Source organism: Mauremys mutica, chromosome 8 (assembly GCF_020497125.1).
Source record: "Mauremys mutica isolate MM-2020 ecotype Southern chromosome 8, ASM2049712v1, whole genome shotgun sequence".
Lineage (NCBI taxonomy): Eukaryota > Metazoa > Chordata > Testudines > Geoemydidae > Mauremys > Mauremys mutica.
The window spans coordinates 101,450,426-101,471,172 of record NC_059079.1 but is presented as its reverse complement, the minus strand read 5'-3'; the positions used below and the strand labels follow the sequence as shown (position 1 = coordinate 101,471,172).

Genomic DNA, 20,747 nt, shown 5'->3' with positions numbered 1-20,747 from the left:
AATAGGTGCTGTCACAAAGTAGCACTTAAGAATTGTATTTACTCATTTCAAGTCCCCTTTTTTGCTGAAATATTGCCTTTATTCATTTTATAGTGTTAGACAACTTGGAACATACTCTCTGAAAGGGCAGTAAACTTCAGTGCCGATTACAAATGAATCTTTATCTCTGGATAACTGAGTTGGAAATTAGTGGTTACCACAGAAGCATATTGTAAAGCATAATGCTGCTGTGAATAATGAACCGTATCTAGTGTTTTGATAAACTTTAGAGATCTAAATGGGTCTTGGAGAAAAAAAAAGGCAGCCAGCACTAGTGCTTGCTCTCGCTTTAGAATAATCATGAGTGCGCTGATTCTCAGAAGACTGAATAAAATTCAATTTTAAAAATGAAGACTATGATTCTGCTATCTCTTCAAAGAGATAACTTTATAGTGCAAAGCTCTATCCTTGGTGTTTATCATTAAAGATAACTAGCCTGGTGCAATTTTCCTTCCCTACCATTTGTGTTGTTTTATTTTTATTAACTCCTTTGCAATACCTATTACTACTGAAAAGGGAACTTCATAATTAAAGTAATTATTGGTCTTGATTTTTGTTCTCTGAGCTGGGTTGTTTTTGTAGGAGCATAGTGGAAGAATAGGGAAATATATTTCAAACACTGCAGTCAATTGTACCTCAGAGCACATACACTTAGATTGCTTTTCTTTGAGGCTGCTGCCAATTCCATTCACAAGCGTATAAAAAAAAAGGTCATGACATTTAGAATAACAGTACTCTGAAAATTAAATGTTCCTTTACATTTTTAATTTCTGAAAGTAATTTATTATGGAATAATATTTGAATACGATTGAATGAATGTGTAAATATTAATGCAAAGCTTCCTTTAAATTGAAGTTCACAAACACATATGTTTAACCCTGTTGTACAATAGGTATAGAAAAGTTTATGCAATAATTCAAGGAACTGCATTTCCATTTTGCTGGAAGCGCTTGTGGTGTAATTCTCTTTAGTATTTTTTCCACTGACATTCCTGTGTGAGGCATTAGCTTCAGGTCTCTATTTCTCCTTAACAATATGCTTGTGTTTGAATGGATTTCACAAACTCGGTTTCTAATAAGGAACGGGCTATAGGGTATCATCCATCAACACAATTCTTTTATATGAATCCAGTGCTTGAAACCCCATTTGAGAAAATAAATTAATCTGAGAATCTTTCTGCTGTTTATATCAGCACAGCAGGATAATGCTAATTATATAATTGTACTGCATGAAGAAAAATAAAGCATTCATCTTTCATACATGACTTCAGACAGCTCTTCTTTCACATCAAAGAAAGCCAATGTCCAGGGAAAAGTTAGGAACAACAACTTCTTGCTCAGAATAAAGATGGGAGAATACAACAGCCACCAACCTTAACCCCAAACTTGGATTGCACCTTTTATTGGAAGTCTGAAATACTGCCGTTAACGAGAGAAAACCATTTGTTTTTGTACTCTAATGATTCTGTGACCAGAGACGCTTCATGGTAGTCAGCTGGTCTACATGTCATGATCAGATACATCTCATGGGTATTAGCTTGGCTAGAACTCAGAGCATATTACTGCAAAAGCACAGGTGTCCACCTCTTGAGCTAATGGAGAAGGCTTCTCTCTTCTGAAGTCAGAAATTAAGCGTTCAATATCATCACACAAGCCTGAGCAGATCTGACTACTATCCACCCAGTGAACGACCAACAGACACTGCAGAGTACCTTTTTGTATACTGCTAAAATTGTACCTGGGGTATAATTGATACTGACATATAGGGCTTATTCCCATGCTCGAGCAGAAACATTTTTTGTGGGAATCTCTTGTTAAAAGATTGACAGCACACAAATGATGAGCTGAAGACGACCTGAATCTTAATGGGCTAAAGTCAGGGGTTATGTGTAAGAAACGGGGTAAATCCAAGGATGTATTAATTGGTGTAACATTGAAGGGTCTTGAGGAAAATTTAAGTTATACCAGGTTAGACTGCCTATATCTCTTGTGAAGCCATGGAGGATTGCCCACTAAGGCTCAGTTTGGCTCTCTGAGTTTATACGCATAAGGCCAGATTGTGCAGCTGCTCTGCTTGTGGTACAATGAAGCTGTGTGTGTGGAGCGGCTGCAGAATCAGAAGGGTAGGCCTCTAAAGACAAACGAACACTCTAGACAGCTATGATTGACACTGCATCTCTTAAAATGTAGTTTCTACTGGCTAATTTTCAGAGTTCCTGTTAACTTAAGAAGAAAGCATCTGTTTAACCTGCCACCCAAAGATAGGGTGATATAGTAGCAGTTGTCAAAAAGAACCGTATAATCTTTCATACAAATTATGGTGCCAGCGATGAATCTCATGATATTTTCATTTGTATCTATTCCTGGAGCACCCTTTATGGCTTTTGATTACCTGGATTTTCCAAGGATATGCACAGGGCATGCCTACAATAATACACACCTGCTCAGTAGCTCAGTGCTTCAGTAAATTATATTAACTCACCAAGGGTCAAATTCTGGCTAACACAGAGAAACCGATTTCCACCTTCTCTGCCCACACAAACCAGCACATGTAGATGCTGCAAAAGTGGCACTAATACACCTCTACCCATATATAACGCTGTCCTCGGGAGCCAAACAATCTTACCGCGTTGAAGGTGAAACCATGTTATATTGAACTTGCTTTGATCCACCGGAGTGCGCAGCCCTGCCCCCCTGGAGCGCTGCTTTACCACGTTATATCTGAATTCGTGTTATATTGGGTCACAGTATATCGGGGTAGAGGTGTATATACCTGTAGCCTGCCTTATGAGCAGTTCCTTTGCACATATTGTGCATGCAGGAGGAGACCATTCCTGTGCTTGAGCACTCATGTACACATGTACATACTGACGTCATTTCCCACGTGGCCATATCCCCCCACGTTAACTAGAGAAGACCTACAGATTGCTCTCTCCAGGCCTTTCTGGGTGGGGCAGAATCTAGGCAGCCATTGAACTAATCTAATGTGTTCTTACCGCTGTCACCAGTTCACTGCCCATTGTCAACCAGAATTTGGCACCAGGAAGCAGCAGTCAGAAAAGTAGCTGTGTAGATCACCCAAGCCCTAAAGTTAATGCTTTGCATGTGGAGTTAAAAAGACAAGCAAAACAATAGTCTAGACTGAAGAATACATACATCCTGTCAAATCGGATTTATCAAGATAAGGTTTATTAGAATTTTTTCTGTTGTCTGAATGAAATTGTAAGCTTAAAATGTCACTGAAGATTTATTAATCTGATACTATATCTGATAAGGGCAACCAAGAGTCATATAGGGAGCAGATTATTAGAAGACAAGTGTGTGTGTGTGTCTGTGAAAGAGAAAGAAAGACAATATGAATTTATCAGTGAGTATTGTGTAAAATAATAATTCAGGCCACATAAAGCAATACTGAAATTATGCATTGTATTACAGAATCTCACCAGCTAAAATGTTTCATCTAAGTTTGATCACTGCGCAGAAAAAATACCGATGCCTTCCAAAAGAGGGAATAAAGCTGAATTTTCAAAATCTTAGCTGGAGAATGATGCCTCATTGTTCTAGAAAGAAGACAAATCTTTCCAGAGCAGACATTAAATGTGAAAGTTTACTTTGTGTTGTTGGAGGAATTTTCAGATAAATAAAAACTGCAGTAATATGAGTATTGCTAAACAGAGCAGTCTCAGTAAAAGTTATTCTGGTTTTATGTGGCAAATCCTATAGTCTCTATGGAAGGAAAACTCCCACTGATTTCAAATTGAGTTTTGCCTGCATAAAGGAAAGTACTGCAGGATTTGGTCTTTCGTGTGTAGTTGAATAAGCATCTGTGTGTGTGTGCGGGGTGGGGGTACCTATACGTATGTAAATTATGGCTATATGCACCAGGACTTCAATTCTGCTCAACGTCAAGCCTCTGAATAGTCTTACTGGAGTTAATGATGAAGCATGTGGTTAACTTTCTGCAGGATCAGAGCCTTAGTGTGAAATTCACCCTGCTGCCTAGCACCTGCACAAGGCTCTCTGCAGCGCATAAACTCAATGTGAGGCTTCCGCTAGAGGGAAGCCCTAATGCTGGCTTTCTGCACCGGCTTTTCAATGGCTTCGTGTGAAAATAGGTGGCAGCAGTCCAGAGCCTAGTTCCTACGAGCCAGGTGTCTGCACTACAGCCAGCACCCTGGATAGCAATCTCAGCAGAAATGCCAGAGGATGGAAAGACCACAGAAGCATTCTTTACACTATGCTTTTGTTCTTAACATTTCCCATTGTTACTATCACTGGGGCAGCTGCACAGTGGGGAACAATATTATAGACAGGATGCCACCTATGTTGGTCTTTTAAGCACTCTAAGGAGGATTAGACAACAGTGTAATTAAAATGCTAATGGACACCTGCAGCCCCGGTGTTGTTGCTCCCCCATGTGGAGCCGCACTGTTAAGAAAAAAAAAAAAAGTCCAGTGGGGTCACAGCCAGAGAGAAAGCTCCTTTTGCGCCGTCTCTCCAGAAGAGGGCTGAAGCCAACTGGCAGGGCAGTTGTGAGAAACTTGCACTGCTGCTGCTGCTGTCCTGCCATCTCTGTTTCATAGATAGGACTCGAGCTCCTTTTGTAAGCATCACGATTGTTGAGGTGGGGGGAATAAGCCCATGAAACTTGCAGATGTCCTCAGATCTATGCATGGATCTCATGGCAGTAGCCAGAGGGAAGAGCCATTCATGTGAGGACCCTTACATCTTTAAGTTTCTTTATACAATAATTCAGCATCAGTTGGCTATGGTACTGTAACGGTCACAGTGTCAACCAGCCAAGCACTCAAAGACTCGTATCTGTACATCTTTAGGCCGCCTTACTGAATCTGTCACATAACCCCCATTCAGCTACTAGTACTAGTTTTGTAAGGAAAAAGGCCACCTTGAGAGAACAATAAAATCTCATATATTATCTTCTACTATAAGAATATCATCAGGCCAAGTGACCCCTTGTGGCCTGATGTCACTCTGCGGCAGCCCTGCCCTGGTTTCTCCACTATCTCAATCAAACTACCAAACAACTCTGCTCCGGGGCAGCACACCCCTCCCTGGGGCTGGATTTATTAACATAACAAAATTATTCCCAAAATAAACTTCTCAAAAATCCTTATCAAGGCCGTTCTCCCAGTCTCTACCCTGCTTGGCATCTCCCAGGCCTTCCCTACCTGGAACCCTTTTCCCTGGAGACTACTCACTCCCAGCAGACTCTGTACTGTCTCCCTGAGCATCCCCATCTCTGCAGCTTCCTGCTGCTCTTTATAGGAGAATTCGTTTCTCCATACCCAGTTGGTTCTACTAATTAAAATCACACACCCGATCCTAAGTGTGACATCTAAAGCTAACTGTATGGGACTGACCAGCACCAGGCCTCTGGCCCTTTAAGGGCAGGCCACCCCATCATATGAATCGAGGAATTTACTTTATGCCTTTAGTATTTGCCACTCAAAATAAATAATAATTGTTAATAATGATTAGCTAGAGCACAAGTATTCTATGACACCATCTATAAAGTGGGTGCCAGTTTCAGTGAGGTTAAGATGTTTGAGAGTTCAATAAGAAAGCACTTTAAGTTTGGAAAATGATTTGTCATACACTAGCTGACAACAGACTCTCTTAACGCTTCCTGAATCAAGTGGTAGAAACAAAATATCTCAAGGTTTCTTAGGAACAAAGCAGTCCCAGTAAATCACTGAACATTGCGTGCAACAGCTGAACTCACCAGTCTTCTCAGCCTTGTGTTTTGGGCTTTCTTGTCCTGGAAGACATGGGCAGGGCCCCTCACATCGCGCTGCGACAGTTTTGCCAGAAGTACAAGCATGAAACTCCAACTTGCACTGTAATTGCAAGAAAACAGGAATGTACATTGGAGAAACCACACTTAGCCACACTAATATTTGACAGATTAAAAAATTCGTCCTTTACTAAAGGTTTTATGATTTTTAATTAATAACAATACCTACTTCTTATATAGTGCTTGCCATCAGTAGACCTAAAAGTACTTTTCAAAGTATCATTATCCCCATTTAACAGATGAGGAAACTGAGGCACGAGGTGACTTGCCCAGGGTCACTCACCAGTCCAGTGGCGGAGCTCAGAATAGACCCCACGTCTTCTAAGTTCCAGTCGGTGCTCTATCCACTAGACAACACTGCCATACTTCAAATATGCAGTTCTAATTTAAAATCAAGCTAGTCTCTGCAGCCTGTTTATCACGGACTGCTACTGCTAATATCACTCATTCAGTAGTACAGATTAATGACCTGGTCCCGAGAGGTGATGACTGCTCTCAACTTCCAATGAAGTTAATGGGCTGCTCTGAGTCAATGGCAAAATTCCACTCCACACAATAGTGGGCCAAAGGGAGCTGAGAGCATTCAGCACTTTGCATGTGAGAGATAAACCCCTAACCAATCTGAGTAGTTCTTCACCGTGCAGCCTTCCACGGGACTCCTCGTATAAGGAAGGTTTTAATCATTCATACAAAATATATCTATGGGCTAGATTCTAAGTTGCCTGAACAACTGTTTAAAATCACTCTCCATAAAAGCAGAGTAACCACTGAGCAATATAGTCAAATCCAGAAATGTAACAGGACCACTAGCCCATCAATTATAAAAAATTAAAATAGGCCCGCCTGTAAGAAGGTAAGTAAATTGGGCAGTTTCCCCATACCCTCGATCCTCCTCCAACAGCCTGGGCAAACAGATGGGCTTTGCAGCATATCTTGAAAATCAGGAGATTCCAGATCTTCAGGGCAAAGGGAGGCAACTAAGGGAAACTATTGTTTCATAAAAGTGCTGATAAAAAAGTGCAGGTCCACAAAGTACTTACTGTTCATTGCCTTTACTGTTAGCATGACGTGTGTTGTACCACTGATTTCCTTTTAACAAAGGATGTATTTTCAATTGTCCTCCCTGCTCCAAAGATCTTTTCCCCACACTGAACATTACAACAATAAGAAGAGCTGATCATACGAGGTGCCAGATAAGGTCTCAAATTAGTATTTGAAAGTGCAACTGTTGGAAGGTGGACTAACCTACGACTAGGGTTGCCAACATTCTAGCTGCACAAAACTGAACACCCTAGCCCCGCCCCTTCCCCAAGGCCCCACCCCTCCCTTGCCTCTTCTCTGAGACCCCACCCCCCGTTCCCTACATTCCCCCTCTCTCGGTGGCTCGCTCTCCTCCACCCTCACTCACTTTCACTGAGCTGGGGCAGGGGTGTAGGCTCTGGGCTGGGGATGCTGGCTCTGGGGTGGGGCCGTGGATGAGGAGTTTGGGGTGCAGGAGGAGCTCCAGGATGGGGGGTGGGGCTGAGGGATCTGAAGTGCGGGAGGGGCTGCGGGTAGAGGCAGGGGGTCGGGCTGCAGGAGGGGGCTCAGAGCTGGGGGTTGGAGTGCAGGAGGGGGTATGGGCTCTGGGTTAGGGTTGGGGGGTTCAGGGTGTGGAAGGGGGCTTTAGGCTGGGGCAGGGGTTTGGGCGTTGGTTTACCTCAGTCAGCGGTGCAGCGGGGGGGGGGGGCGCTAAGGCAGGCTGCCTGACTGTCTTGGCACTGCGTTGTGCATGCCCTGGAAGGAGCCAGCCGGTCTGGGTCCTAGATGGGGAGCCAGGAGGCTCCATGCGCCACTCTCGCCCGTAGGCACCCCCCACTCCCATTGGCCGGTTACCATCCAATGAGAGTGCAGAGTTAGTGCTCTGGGCGGGGGCAGTGCACAGAGCCCCCTGGCTCCCCCGCCTAGGAGTTGGACCTGCTGGCTGCTTCCGGGACATAGCGCGGTGCCAGGACAGGTAGGGACCAGCCTGCATTAAAACTGCAGCACCGCCGACCGGACCAAAAACCAGACACCTGGTCACCCTACCCATGACTAAAATGTTATTAATGATAAAACAACACTGATTTTTATTAGCGAGATTCTGATTTTTTTCCTTTTTTAAAAGTAGGTGAGAGTATTTAGGACCCAGCTGCAGTGACACAATACGTTTTGAAATGCATAGATTGATTAAAAGTCTGTAATGTTACCCAATCAGAATGCAATGGACAAACGTAGCTTCTGCAGCAAAATCCACTGCACAAAATGACAGCATCTTTTATTATGTTGGTACAACAGAAGCAGAGCGAACGGAATAGGATGTTGTTACAAGATAAATGCCTCCTACTTTGAAAATACTGTAAATTACCTTCTTGCCTCTGCTTATTTTTTGTTGCAGGAGCTCAGCTTTGCCCAGGCTTTAATCTAGCAACAGGAGACCATTATCCTGTGACTACATCCTATTCCGTCAACATTATTTCCCAAGCCCATTTTGAACTTCAATGCACCCTGGTGGCTGTATGCTCTGTATGATCTTCTGCCCTTCTGATTTAGAAAATGCATGGCCATGCATACACATGTGGCTTAGCTTAGCTTGAGCTTTATAGTACTTATTTCATACCAGGCTATGGGGAATAGAAGTACATATTTTTCACCTTTACGAAAAAGGCATAAACACATTTGCTTAATTTATGCCGACTGTGCAAAACATATGCAACGAAAAGCAGCTGAGGAGGAATGGGGAATGCTCCCTGATTTAACAGTCCTGGAACTGAAGGCCCTCTCTGTACAGCCTGTTCTTCATATTCAAGATGTTACTGAGAATACAGCAATAAATCTTTCTGCAGCTGAAGTTCCTGATGACTTAACCCATTACAGCTCAATTAATTACCTGTTTTATTAGCTATAATAAATGCAAATTATGTATCATAGCATTAGCAATTATAATTCTAATATTTATCCTTAAGATGGTAAGACCAATTTCAAACCCATTATCACAATCCATTAAGAACGAAAGACAGATTAGTTTCTGGAAATGTTAAGGCTAGTTTTTCATGGCTTTCCTTTCTACGGCTAAACAAAAATCACCACCAACAAAAAACACCAACCCAAAAACCCAAAGAGGAAACTGGAATCTGATTAAAACGGAATAGTTCTATGATAAGAATGTACAAGGATAAGAATGAGGTTGCTGAAGGACACAATTCTGCAAACACTTACACACTTGAGTAACTTCACACATGTGCAATCCCATTCCCATGCTACTCATGTGTGAAGGTAGCTATACGCATGTTTTGTGGGACTGAGGCCTGAGAATGGCCAAATTCTAAATATTAAGTTAGACTGATGCCAAATACAGAATAGGGTCATTCAGGACACAAATAGGCCAGTCTCTTTAAATGTTTTCAGTTCCTTAAAAAATAAAACTCCAGGGAGATTGTTTATTTTCCCTAGGGTGTCCTGTTGCCCTAATCAAGGAATCATAGGACTGGAAGGGACCTCAAGAGGTCATCTAGTTCAGTGCCCTGCGCTCAGGGCAGGACTAAGTATTATCTAGACCATTCCTGACAGGTGTTTGTCTAACCTGCTCTTAAAAATCTCCAGTGATGGAGATTCCACAACCTCCCTATGCAATTTATTCCAGGGCTTATCCACCCTGACAGTTAGGAAGTTTTTCCTAATGTCCAACCTAAAATTCCCTGTTGCAATTTAAGCCCATTGCTTCTTGTCCTATCTTCGGAGGTTAACGAGAACAATTTTTCTCCCTCCTCCTTGTAACAACCTTTTATTTTAACAATCTGTTAACTTTGAAAACGGTTATCATGTTTCCTCTCAGTCTTCTCTTCTCCCGACTAAACAAACCACATTTTTTCAATCTTCCCTCATAAGTCATGTTTCCTAGAGCTTTAATCATTGCTCTTCTCCGGACTCTCTCCAATTTGTCCACATCTCTCCTGAAATGTGGTGCCCAGAACTGGACACAATACTCCAGTTGAGGTCATATTAGCATGGAGTAGAGCGGAAGAATTACTTCTCATGTCCTGCTTACAACACTCCTGCTAATATATCCCAGAATAATTTTTTTTTTGCAGCAATGTTATACTGTTGACTCATATTTAGCTTGTGGTCCACTATGAACCCCAGATCTCTTTCCACAGTACTCCTTCTGAGGTAGTAATTTCCCATTTTGTATGTGTGCAACTGATCGTTCCTTCCTAAGTGGAGTATTTTGCATTTGTCCTTATTGAATTTCATTTCTCCAGTTGTCCAGATCATTTTGATTTTTAACCCTATCCTCCAAAGCACTTGCAAACCCTCACAGCTTGGTATCGTCTGCAAACTTTATAAGTGTACACTCTATGCCATTATCTAAATCACTGATGAAGATATTTAAAATGACCAGACCAAGAACTGATCCCTGCATGCTTGACTGTGAGTCACTGATAATTACTCTCTGGGAATGGTTTTCCAACCAGTTGTGCGCCTACCTTAGATTAGCTTCATCTAGGTTGTATTTCCCTAGTTTGTTTATGAGAAGGTCATGCGAGACAGTATCAAAAGCCTTACTAAAGTCAAGATATTCCACATCTATCGCTTCCTCCCTACCCACAAGGCTTGTTACCCTGTCAAAGAAAGCTATACGGTTGGTTTGACACAATAATCAAAAGACCACAACCTTATTCCACATATAAGAGCTGCTGGTTTTTAATGACATCACCTGCATCAAAACAGGTAGAGATCAGAGCAAGGCAGGTCACAGAGAATTTCAGATGGAGGAATAATAAGGTTGCAGTCTACACCACTATCAGGTCTGCATTCCAGGAGTACATGAAGGAAATATCTCTCAGCCCTCCTCAAACCACAGAGCCTGCATCATTAGTTCCATAGAGAAATATAAATCCCCTTCTTCCTCTTGTTTTCTCCTCATACAGCAAATAAAGAAAAAAAAATTCTCAGTACATGGCAGGGGGGATTACTGAGGGACCGATTCATAGATTTTTAAGGCTAAAATGGACCATTATGGTCATTTACTCTGGTCTCTGCATAACACAGGCCAGAGTAAATGGACCATTATGGTCATTTACTCTGGTCTCTGCATAACACAGGCCAGAGAACCTCACCTAACACTCCTCACTCATGTTGAGGCTAGTCCTATTGCTTTAAAGGCACTGTTTAAGATGAGCAAAGGGGCACAAAATTGGGCCCTGCATTTGTCTGAAGTTCTTCTATGTTTTCTATTGCTATCTGTTGTGATTTTCCTCTGGTGTAGCTCACTGATCGTGCATGATACTAGTGTTTCTTGTTAGCTTCATGAATTGAGCTGCATTTGTCTAGAATGATCCCTAAGGACCAGATAAATGTTTCTAAATTGTTTTATTGCAAAGGGAAATCAGCTCTGTTTTTTTGTTGCTAAATGTATATTGATATCAATAAATTATATGAGGGGAGGAAAATAGTGGAGCTTATTCATGGAAAATTCATAAATTAATTTATTCACTCAGTTACGGGAAATTATTGCAAAAGAGTATTTTGGCTAAAGCGTTCCCCTGAGAATTTGCTACCCTTCTTGTGTGATGATTCCATTTTTATTGTCAGCAAATCTACAGCAATGTGTTTTGCATAACATTCATATTTTGCAGGGGAAAATAAAACAGCTGCATAAAATTTATTCTCTGCTGTTTTATCCTTGCTGTTGTTTGCAGGTTTCCAACCTGCCACCTCCTACCAAGAGAAGCCACCAGACACTTCCTTGGAATGTAAATCAAGTAGAATGACTCTGTCTCTCTTTAATTTGGCTTTGGATTTTTGGAGGGCAGATTCTGGTCTCATTTATATCTGGGTAACACTAGTGAAGTCAAGAGTTCCCCAGATCTCATTTATGCTGGTGTAAATCTGACTAGCTGTATTGTATTTACCGTGTTACTCTGGATTTACCTGGATGTAATGAGATCAGAATCTGATCACAGAAGCAAGTTTCAGTGGAGTACAGCAGCGTGGGAGAGTTGGTGGGTCAGTTGTATACTCTGCTATGGATATTCTAGATGACTTGGAGTGTGTATTATGTGACTGATGTGTGGTATTTTGTGTTATAGAATGAATCAATACCAACCAGCTTATTGGGAGGGCCTTTTAAAACAATTTTCGAAATATAACACCGTCAAAGGAAAAATACTCACTTTGAAACGTCACATACTTATGCCATAAATTCAAATATGCATTCTAAATGAGAGGATATGAATAAGTGGATATTTTTGGTGGATTAGAGAGATAATAGACATCAACAGAGAAAGTTGCCACAAAGCCTCCTCCTTCGAAGTCCTGATGCAGAGTTAGAATCTAAGATTGAATTTTATGGGATACTAGATTAAATAACATTAAAAAAGCTGAAATGCTCAAATCTTACTAACAACAGCCCTCAAGCCTAGACCACACAACATGCTTATTTAATACCTTGCAGCTTCTTTCATTCCCACAGAGAATTATTTTAACGCACGTTTATGGAACATCTTTTGTTCGCTCACAATGTGTCTCTTCTAAACTTCAGATATAAATAAGAAAAGCTCATTATTTTCTTCCTTATCTTTTACATACTGCCTCCCAAAGACAAAAGCTGAAACTTTTTGAAATGACAGTGTAGATATTTTTCATCTAGAATTTCTTTATATCAGTGTTTTTCTTCTTCCCTATCTGTCTTAGCAGATAATTAGAATCCATTGGAATTCAGAGACCCCTTTAAGAAAGAGTTGTTTGTTTACATGCATTAAAGCAGTGTGTGTTCTTACTGCTACAGCGGTGGTTCTGTCAGCATTTCCATTATAAACCCCTATATCTGATGTCTCCATTTTGATTGCTGAAGAAAAAATAAAGTTGCTATAGGCTGTGTTAGGAATACGACTCAGCCCAAAAGCCAAAGATTTTCTTTAAAATATAACAAAAAGACAATAAATATTGGCAGAACAAAAATCAGTTGAATTATTTTTTTAAAAAACTCACAAGAGTGGAAACGGATATTAATGTTGCTTTTTAAAATGTTTTCCCCTCCTTAGCTCCCATCTGACACGTATTTTGAAAGGAGTATGTTTTGAATGGGGATTTTGCTAACCTTTAGGACTTAGGCTCTGATTCTTCAAACACGAACCCATTGGGATTACGCATGGTAGTAAAGTTAAGAATGTGCCTGAGTGCTTGTCGAATTTGGGTCCTGATGGGAAAAAGTGGGCCGAATTCTGCTCTAAGCACCACTGATTTCAGTCACGTTAATCCCGATTTACAGAATAGAATGTGGTCCAGGTGCGTTCGTCCCACCAATATCGTATCATTGTTTCCTTGTGCTCCCACATCTGTCTCTGTGTTTACCCGTTGTATCTTCTCTTACACTTCCACTGTAAGGTCTTTGGGGCAGGGACTGTCTTTTTGTTCTGTTTGTAAGCACCTAGCACAGTGGGGTCAGTCCATGACTGGGGCTCCTAAACGGTATGGTAATGGAAATGATAATACAAGGGGAGGCTGATAAAAAGCTATTTCTTTGGTGTGTAAAAGTGGCTCCCCCACACAAACACACCCCAATTTCCCCCTTCAACAATCACATAAGGATTTTTTTGAAAAATCACAATGCTAATGAAGAGCTCTGTTCTCCTGGTGACCATGCATAGTTCCTGTTATTATCAAATAGTGATGGAATAGGCCCCTAATTAACACATGCAATTGATTGTATAAATACGTGTTTTTGAAAAGCTGGGATTTCTGAAATGTGTATTATTTGCAACTTTGATGTTACAGCTGATTGGGTCAGAAATCCCATTTATATTAGTGATTAAACATAGATTGACACCAAAGACCATTATTGTGCGTTGGGGTTGGGTAAATATTTTTAAAAGCCCCACTCACTGCATATTTACACAACAGACGAGAGAGTATTAACCCACTAGGAAAAGAGAACAGGTTTCTAAGGGGCCCATATTAAATAGGCTGAATACATATTTATGCAGCTGAACGTAATGACTCCAAACAAAGGGCTTCATGAGCACATTCCTATCCCAAGAGGAGCTCCGCATTTTGCAGCTATGCACTCTGCAATCCTGCAGCCCTAATGAGTAATTTAGGGGTATGCCTATACTGCAATGTAAGGCCGTGCCTGAGCCTGGGCTCAAGGCTACCCCCTCCTCCTGCCCTTGTGTCTATATTGCAATTATGCGTTAACCCAGGGCTTGGACCCAGGATCTTGCAGGGCTAGAGAGTCTGAGTTCGAGTTAAGCCGGGACCCAGGGTCTAAACCTTATTGCTTTGCAAGGTAGCCACAGCCCTGCTTGACTTGGGTCATGGGAGTCATCTGGAATTATCCCACAATTCCATGGGACGACTTCCTTAGTTCTCTCTATCCCAGTAACCTGTAATCCACTCTACTGAAACCAGAAGCTGCTCTCCCACCCCATCCCCCATCAAACAGCAGCAGTTCAGGTCAGCGTTAACCCATTCTCTTCTGATCACTGATCTGCAAGCACATGATCAGAGAGCCTCTTCGGTTTGCAATGGAGAACGAATCCATCAAGACTTTTGCAAAGTGAACTGTTTTCTGTTAATGTGCAAGGCAGGCAGTAAAGTTTTCCCACAGTGCACAATGGGCAAAAGCAGCCACATGGGGAGGGGGGTGCTAGGGACTCTGGGATATGGCTAATTTGACTCTGGTCTGTGCACTGTATTGTGGACACCAGAGCCCTAGGTTCGAGCAATAAATTCTTAACCTAGGGTTACAATACAATGTAGATGCTCAAGCCCAGGGTTCCCTAACATGAGTCAGCTGACACAAGTCCCACTAACTCTGGGCTTTCACTGCAGTGTAGACATACACTAAAAGGCTGTAGGACTTCATCTGAAGGGTGAAGTTAACTCCTGTGCAGAGGGACAGCACATGGTATACGGACGCTTCAAGTATCACTCAAGCCCTGAGATCACATACTCAATATTCCCCACCTCAAATGTTGAGTTTTCAAGCATAACAGCTAGAAACTTTTTTTTTTTTTAAAAAGGTAAGCTTGGATTCTCACATAATAACATGATTCCAGTGGGATTTAAGTAAAATGCCAATTGTTAAGACATTTTTGATTAAAATAGCAAGAGTTGGAAACAAGATGGTAGCGTAGTATTGGGAGCTGTACCTTTAAGTACTTGAGCTTCCTAGATAGGAAGTCCGGGTGAGGGACGCTGCAGAAACCCATTTTGTTTTGTAGAGGTAGCTGGGAGCTGTGTCACCGGAGATGGGGGTGGGGTAAAGGGACATTTCTCCCCTTTGAAAAAGTGGAGTCAAGCCCCCCACTTTTGAGAACCAGAACTTGGCAAGCGCAGGAGGCCAAGACCTCCCCCTACCCCTTTGGCCCCTTACTGGAGCGGTGTAGTGCAGTGTTTCTCAAACTGGGGTCATCGCTTGTGTAGGGAAAGCCCCTGGTGGGCTGGGCCAGTTTGTTTACCTGCCCTGTCCACAGGTCCAGATGATTGCGGCTCCCAGTGGCCGCAGTTCGCTGCTCCAGGCCAATGGGAGATGCTGGAAGTGACGCGTGCCGAGGGACTTACTGGCCGCTGCTTCCAGCGGCAACCATTGGCCTGCAGCAGCGAACCGCGGCCTGTGGAAGCCGCGATCGGCCAGACCTGCAAACCTCTTGAGTGGCATAAGGGAGTCCGATCTGATTCCAGATTCCAGTCTAAAGTCTCTCAGAGGTAAAGTCAGATCTGTTTCCACATATCCTGCCATTGATTTGTTTCAGGACTACTGATTTCAGTTATCTTACAAACTTGTAAGTGGACTGATAGATTTCAACGTTAAGTTGGTAAATAATAACCAATGGGTCTCCAGTTAAATGCTACCCAGGTGGCAAGAAATAAGGAAAGGCAAAGAAACTGTAAGCTTAAGAAAGCAGAATTTTCCAAGCAGAGTCATTTTTGAAGAAGCAGTAGGGATACCATTGGCAGTCATGTTGTACTGCTTCAATGTTCCAGTGGCAGGGCTGCAAACCAAAGAGATAATCAAGTACCACTGAAAAACTGCTCATCCGATCATAGCAGAATCAGCTAATTTGGGGACTTCTGGACAAAACACTTGCGTACAAAATTCTGTTTTGATATCAAATAAATTGCCCTCAGCAATAGCTAGAGATCAGCTCATGCAACATGAAACAGGAATGTTCAAAAAGGCAGTTAATTGTGTCAGTTGGACAATAAGGCATGTAAAGGAACATCTAGGATACACTACTCAACAGGAGATTAGAAAACCTAGAGATCATTCTATGCCTTATAAACTCAGTGTGAAAATAAATGCTCCTGCATATACACAAGAAAGGAACACAGAAATAGCTTTAGTTCATGCACTGGAGCCTGATATGTGGTCCAGAAATTACATTTCCCTAAGGGGATGTCTACATTACAGCTGCTACAGTGGCACAGCTATAGTGCTGCTACTGTCGCTGAAGATTTGTAGTGTAGATGCTTCCTACATCGATGGAAGGTGTTTTTCCCGTCCATGTGGGTAATCCACCTCTCCAAGGGATGGTAGCTAGGTTGATGGAAGAATCCTTCTATTAACCTAGCTGTGTTTACACTGGGGGTGAGGTACTTAGGGTGCAAAATTAGCTAAGTTGACTTAAGTTTTAGATGTAGATCAACTCTAAAGACCCAATCGTGGAAACAGTTAGATCTTGTCTTCACTAGGGAAAAAAAGATGTATTCTTAACTCATCTTAGCTTACACAAGGTAAAATCCTAGTGAGGACAAGATGGTTTTAACATGAGTTAGCACAGTAAGGTAAACCCAAAACTCCCTGATAGTCTTTACCTTGACCTGCTAACACATGCTTAAACCACAAACTGCCTTGTCTTCACTAGGATTTTACCTTGTGTTCGGTAATTTGAGGTAAGATCACACCTTTCTTATTAGTGAAGATGCACCCTTAGGACAAAATGCTGGCCCCATTGAAATCAATGGAAGTTTGCCACTGAGGATTTACTTTTACGTACCCAGGGTAGTACTTACTACCGTGAGTAGTCCCATTTTCCCCATGATCCTACTTGTGGATAAGCAGTCTGCTTGGTACTGTTGCAGGATCAGAACCCAAGTTAAACGGTGGCCAGAAGTGTCCCAGTCATTTTAAAATGAACTTACCCTGTTTATTCTGATTTTATAATACTTCTTAAATACACAGCAAAGCTACAAGATGAATGTTCCCTGTTTGTAAATGTGAAACAGATTTCTGTCTATGGGAGTTGTATAAAAACTTACTAATCTACCATCGGTTATCTGCATTTGTGAGTTACCATCTATTAATACATTTATCTGCCACCCCAAAAACTATTAATGACTTTAACTTGCCTTGCTATTGCATTTAGTTTCTTTCCTTTGACTATGTTCCTTAAATTCTTCTTTGCACCTGTCAAACAATTCTCTATTTTTAAGCATTCACAGTTAAGAGTTGACAGTTCACAACTAATAGCGTTATTCAAAGTTGAAGCCTGCTTACAATTTATTTTTAAAGCAAAATTATCTTAGTATAAATGGAAAGAAAACCACACCAATACTTCTAGCTTTCACGTCTGGGTATGAAAACAATCAATGCTGCCTGAAATGTACTGCCATGTAATTGAGATGCATTCCAATGCAATTGCTTTTACCGATCACACGAGAACAACAATTTGTCATTTTTACTCTCTTCAAATTATTAGAGGCAATTTAGTTTCTCTCATGGAGATGATATACCAGGTAACATGAAAATAATCAAAGGGTAACGATCTGTGGCTCCACATACATATAGATGTTCCAGTCATCAGCTAAACAACTGTATACATATGGCATGGAGAACATGCTGTATGACCTTCAACTCCCCAAACATAGGCTTCTACCCAGTTACCTTCAACTAATGTGATTCTACTGATCTAGGTTTTGATGAGTGAAGCCGTGCTCCATCCACCCTCTTTCACATCCATCACATGGGTACGGGCAAACTTGCATCTGGTGACTTGTATATAAGGGCAGGCGTATTCTATCAGTTTAGGTTTTTATACCAGACCCATCACTCTTGTATCTACCTGAGCATCTCCAGAACTTCACATCCAAATCTCCCCTCCCTTTTGTAATTCTGAGGCCACATGCCATTCCTGCAATGTTCTCCTATTTGGAGCATTTTCTTAGTTGTGGACATTTGTTGTAGATTTCTGTAATGGATTTGGAGTTGTTTTAAAAGTGCATAATATCCCGGTTTTATAAAATATGATGGCCCAAATTCTGTCTGCTTGGTGTGCAGAGGCTGTCACAATTCTGGGCTACCCGTACCCCAGACCCCTCTCCAAGTGCATCCCCTCCAGGCTTTATGCTGCTATCCTTTACCTCCTTGGGGTGGAATCTTGCAATCCTCCCACTCTCAGGCCTGGGTGCGAGTCTACAGTTTCCTGTTACCAACTGCGATAGCTGAATCCAGATGTCCTAGCTTATCCCAGATAGCCCCACTCCTGGGGACAGGGGTTCTCTCTCTCTCTCTCTCCCCCTCCCCCTGTGATTCAGGGGTTCAAGTTTTTACCCAGTCCAAAGTTCTTTGTTTCAGTGTCCTGCCTGGCAGCCCTCCCTCCCAGGATTATCCACCAAACTGTTCTCAGCGCACAGTGGAGGTAAAACTCCAAAAAGAACTAACACCTGCATTGTCCTTTTAAGTACTGGTGAATGGGGCTACCTGAAGCTATTGTCTGCTTTCTGGTCTACATGCTGTTTGCTCTTGTTGGGCATAACCCCTGGTGACCCTATTACAAATAACACAACAGGCAAACAAATGATCATACATCCCAGTGGGAGAGCACATTATGTAATGTCAAAAATGCTTCTGTGGAGCTCAGGCTATGCTTGATACAACAAAAGATTTTATTCAAAATGTACTGGCCACCACAGAAGTTCCACAAGATAAATGCCTTATCCTCTGACGTTTGTTGGCGCTGAAACAAAGAACCATCCTGATGCATATGCTATGGGACTGTTCAACAATCAGGCAGTTGAGGAAAGAGGAGGACATATGAGTTAAAACAGTGCTCCGCTTCAGCAGCCAAAACTCAGTGAAAATCCCAGGCTATTTACCTTCTGAGATGGGGTTAACTTCACCACAAAGACTTTGGTTCCTGAAGGCTGCAATGATCACCAACTTCCCAAGTGCATGATTTAAAAAAGTGGAAAAGTAGATTCATGCCCAGAATGGAGCAGTGGCATTTGGACCTGTCTGAGTCAGCAACCAAAGAAAGAATAGTTTATTGCTGTCAATAGCAATCAAAATTTGGACCCTGTTTCTAGATATATTTGGATAAAAATGTTGAGCTGGCGCAAAGAATGCTAGACTTCAATTTGACCTCTTCCCTCCGGTCCCATCCTCCTCTCTCTATTCATGTACATCTTCCCCTATTTTATTATTATTCCCCCCACCCTAACATGTTAACGTGGTACTGTCTGGTCTTGCAGCTTTGACAAGTTGTAAAATGATTTAATTTCATAATTCTATCAGCGATCCCATGAAGCGTGCAGGATTTGGAAATATATACAAGCTGTAAGTCAGTTACCTTTTTGTACTTTTCACTGCCTGCTTCTTATGAAAATCCAATTAATCACAAAAATAATATTCATAAAATATTACAGGTCGCTCCCCTGTCCTTCACATAGGCACAAACCAGAAAGACCCTGGACAGGAAGGAGGTGGGGCGGGCAATACCCAGATTTGTGCCCACAACCCACACAGAGGCCATTTTGCAGGGTCTCTATGATAAGACCCAGAGAGAAATCCAGGAGTCAGTCACTGTGTTCTACACATTTATGCTTGGACACTCTAAACCAGCAGTCGCAAGTATGACATTCCCTCCTTCTCAAACACAGGTTGTTTGTGCTCCCAGCATGAATAATCTAGTGAGGTGAACCTGTAAAGTCAGACTATAGAGGCACAGAAAGGCCACCCAGCTTAGCGCATCTGCTGAGGGTCAATTCTGTGAGGAGCCAGAATTTGACCGAAAGTTTATATATTCTCACCGCACTTTTCAACTCACTCCTCAGTAAGAAAATAAGTCACTAATCTACCTACAAGCAATGGTCACTTTACTTGACAGAAGTCAATAGGTTCTCTCTGTGGTACCCAAAGACACACAGTGTGTGGCTCTAACTCTGGGAAGTGCTCTCAGTAAAAACAGCAGCATGGGATTTCATACTGGTTTTCAAGTACTGATACCACATCATACTTGCTCAGTTCATTAAAGAAGGGTTGTTCCCCTTGCCAACCCTGCAAACTCAACATGGGAATTGAAAGTAGTCAGTCAGGTCCCCCCCCCGCCTTTTCATACTTCATCACCAGTAATAAAACCCAGTAGGTCAATTCTGCCTAGGGTGACCAGATAGCAAGTGGGACAGGGAGTGGGGGGTAATATGAGCCCATATTAAAAAAGCCCCAAATATCGGGACTCTCCCTATGAAATTGGGACATCTGGTCACCCTAATTCTGCCCTCAGTGATACCTGTACAACCTCATTCCCCTCTGGGCTGTCCAACCCTACTTATTTACAGTGGGTTTGCTCAGGTGGGACTGAGAGCACAAGTAGACCCTCAATGTCTTTTTTTACTTTTAATGATGCATGAAAAATAAAGAACAAATTTGGCTTTCAGAGCTCAAGGAGAGTTTGTAGGGCTTGGCAGGGAGTGTCTGTCAGAGGAGCAAAGTTGAGGAGGAACTAGTAATATAAAATAAACCTGGAAGCCCGTGGTGCCATTTTTCCTGTCTCTTTCAGAGCACTGTATTAAATTTCTCAGAATTTGTAAAGCTTAAACAAAACAAAAGCCAACCCTAAATACACCAGTGAAATGAACAGTTGGCAGCAATT

General features: G+C 42.0%; 1 protein-coding gene across 5 annotated transcripts in view; it reads right to left on the bottom strand.

Moving 5' to 3' along the window:
• Nucleotides 1-20,747, bottom strand: part of SPOCK1 (SPARC (osteonectin), cwcv and kazal like domains proteoglycan 1) — a 474,706-nt gene that overhangs the window by 94,684 nt on the left and 359,275 nt on the right. For all 5 annotated transcript variants that reach the window (XM_045028925.1, XM_045028926.1, XM_045028929.1 and 2 more), the window contains one exon: nucleotides 5,782-5,896. In XM_045028925.1, the coding sequence (XP_044884860.1) occupies nucleotides 5,782-5,896 (115 nt within the window). The remainder of the gene's footprint in view (nucleotides 1-5,781; nucleotides 5,897-20,747) is intronic.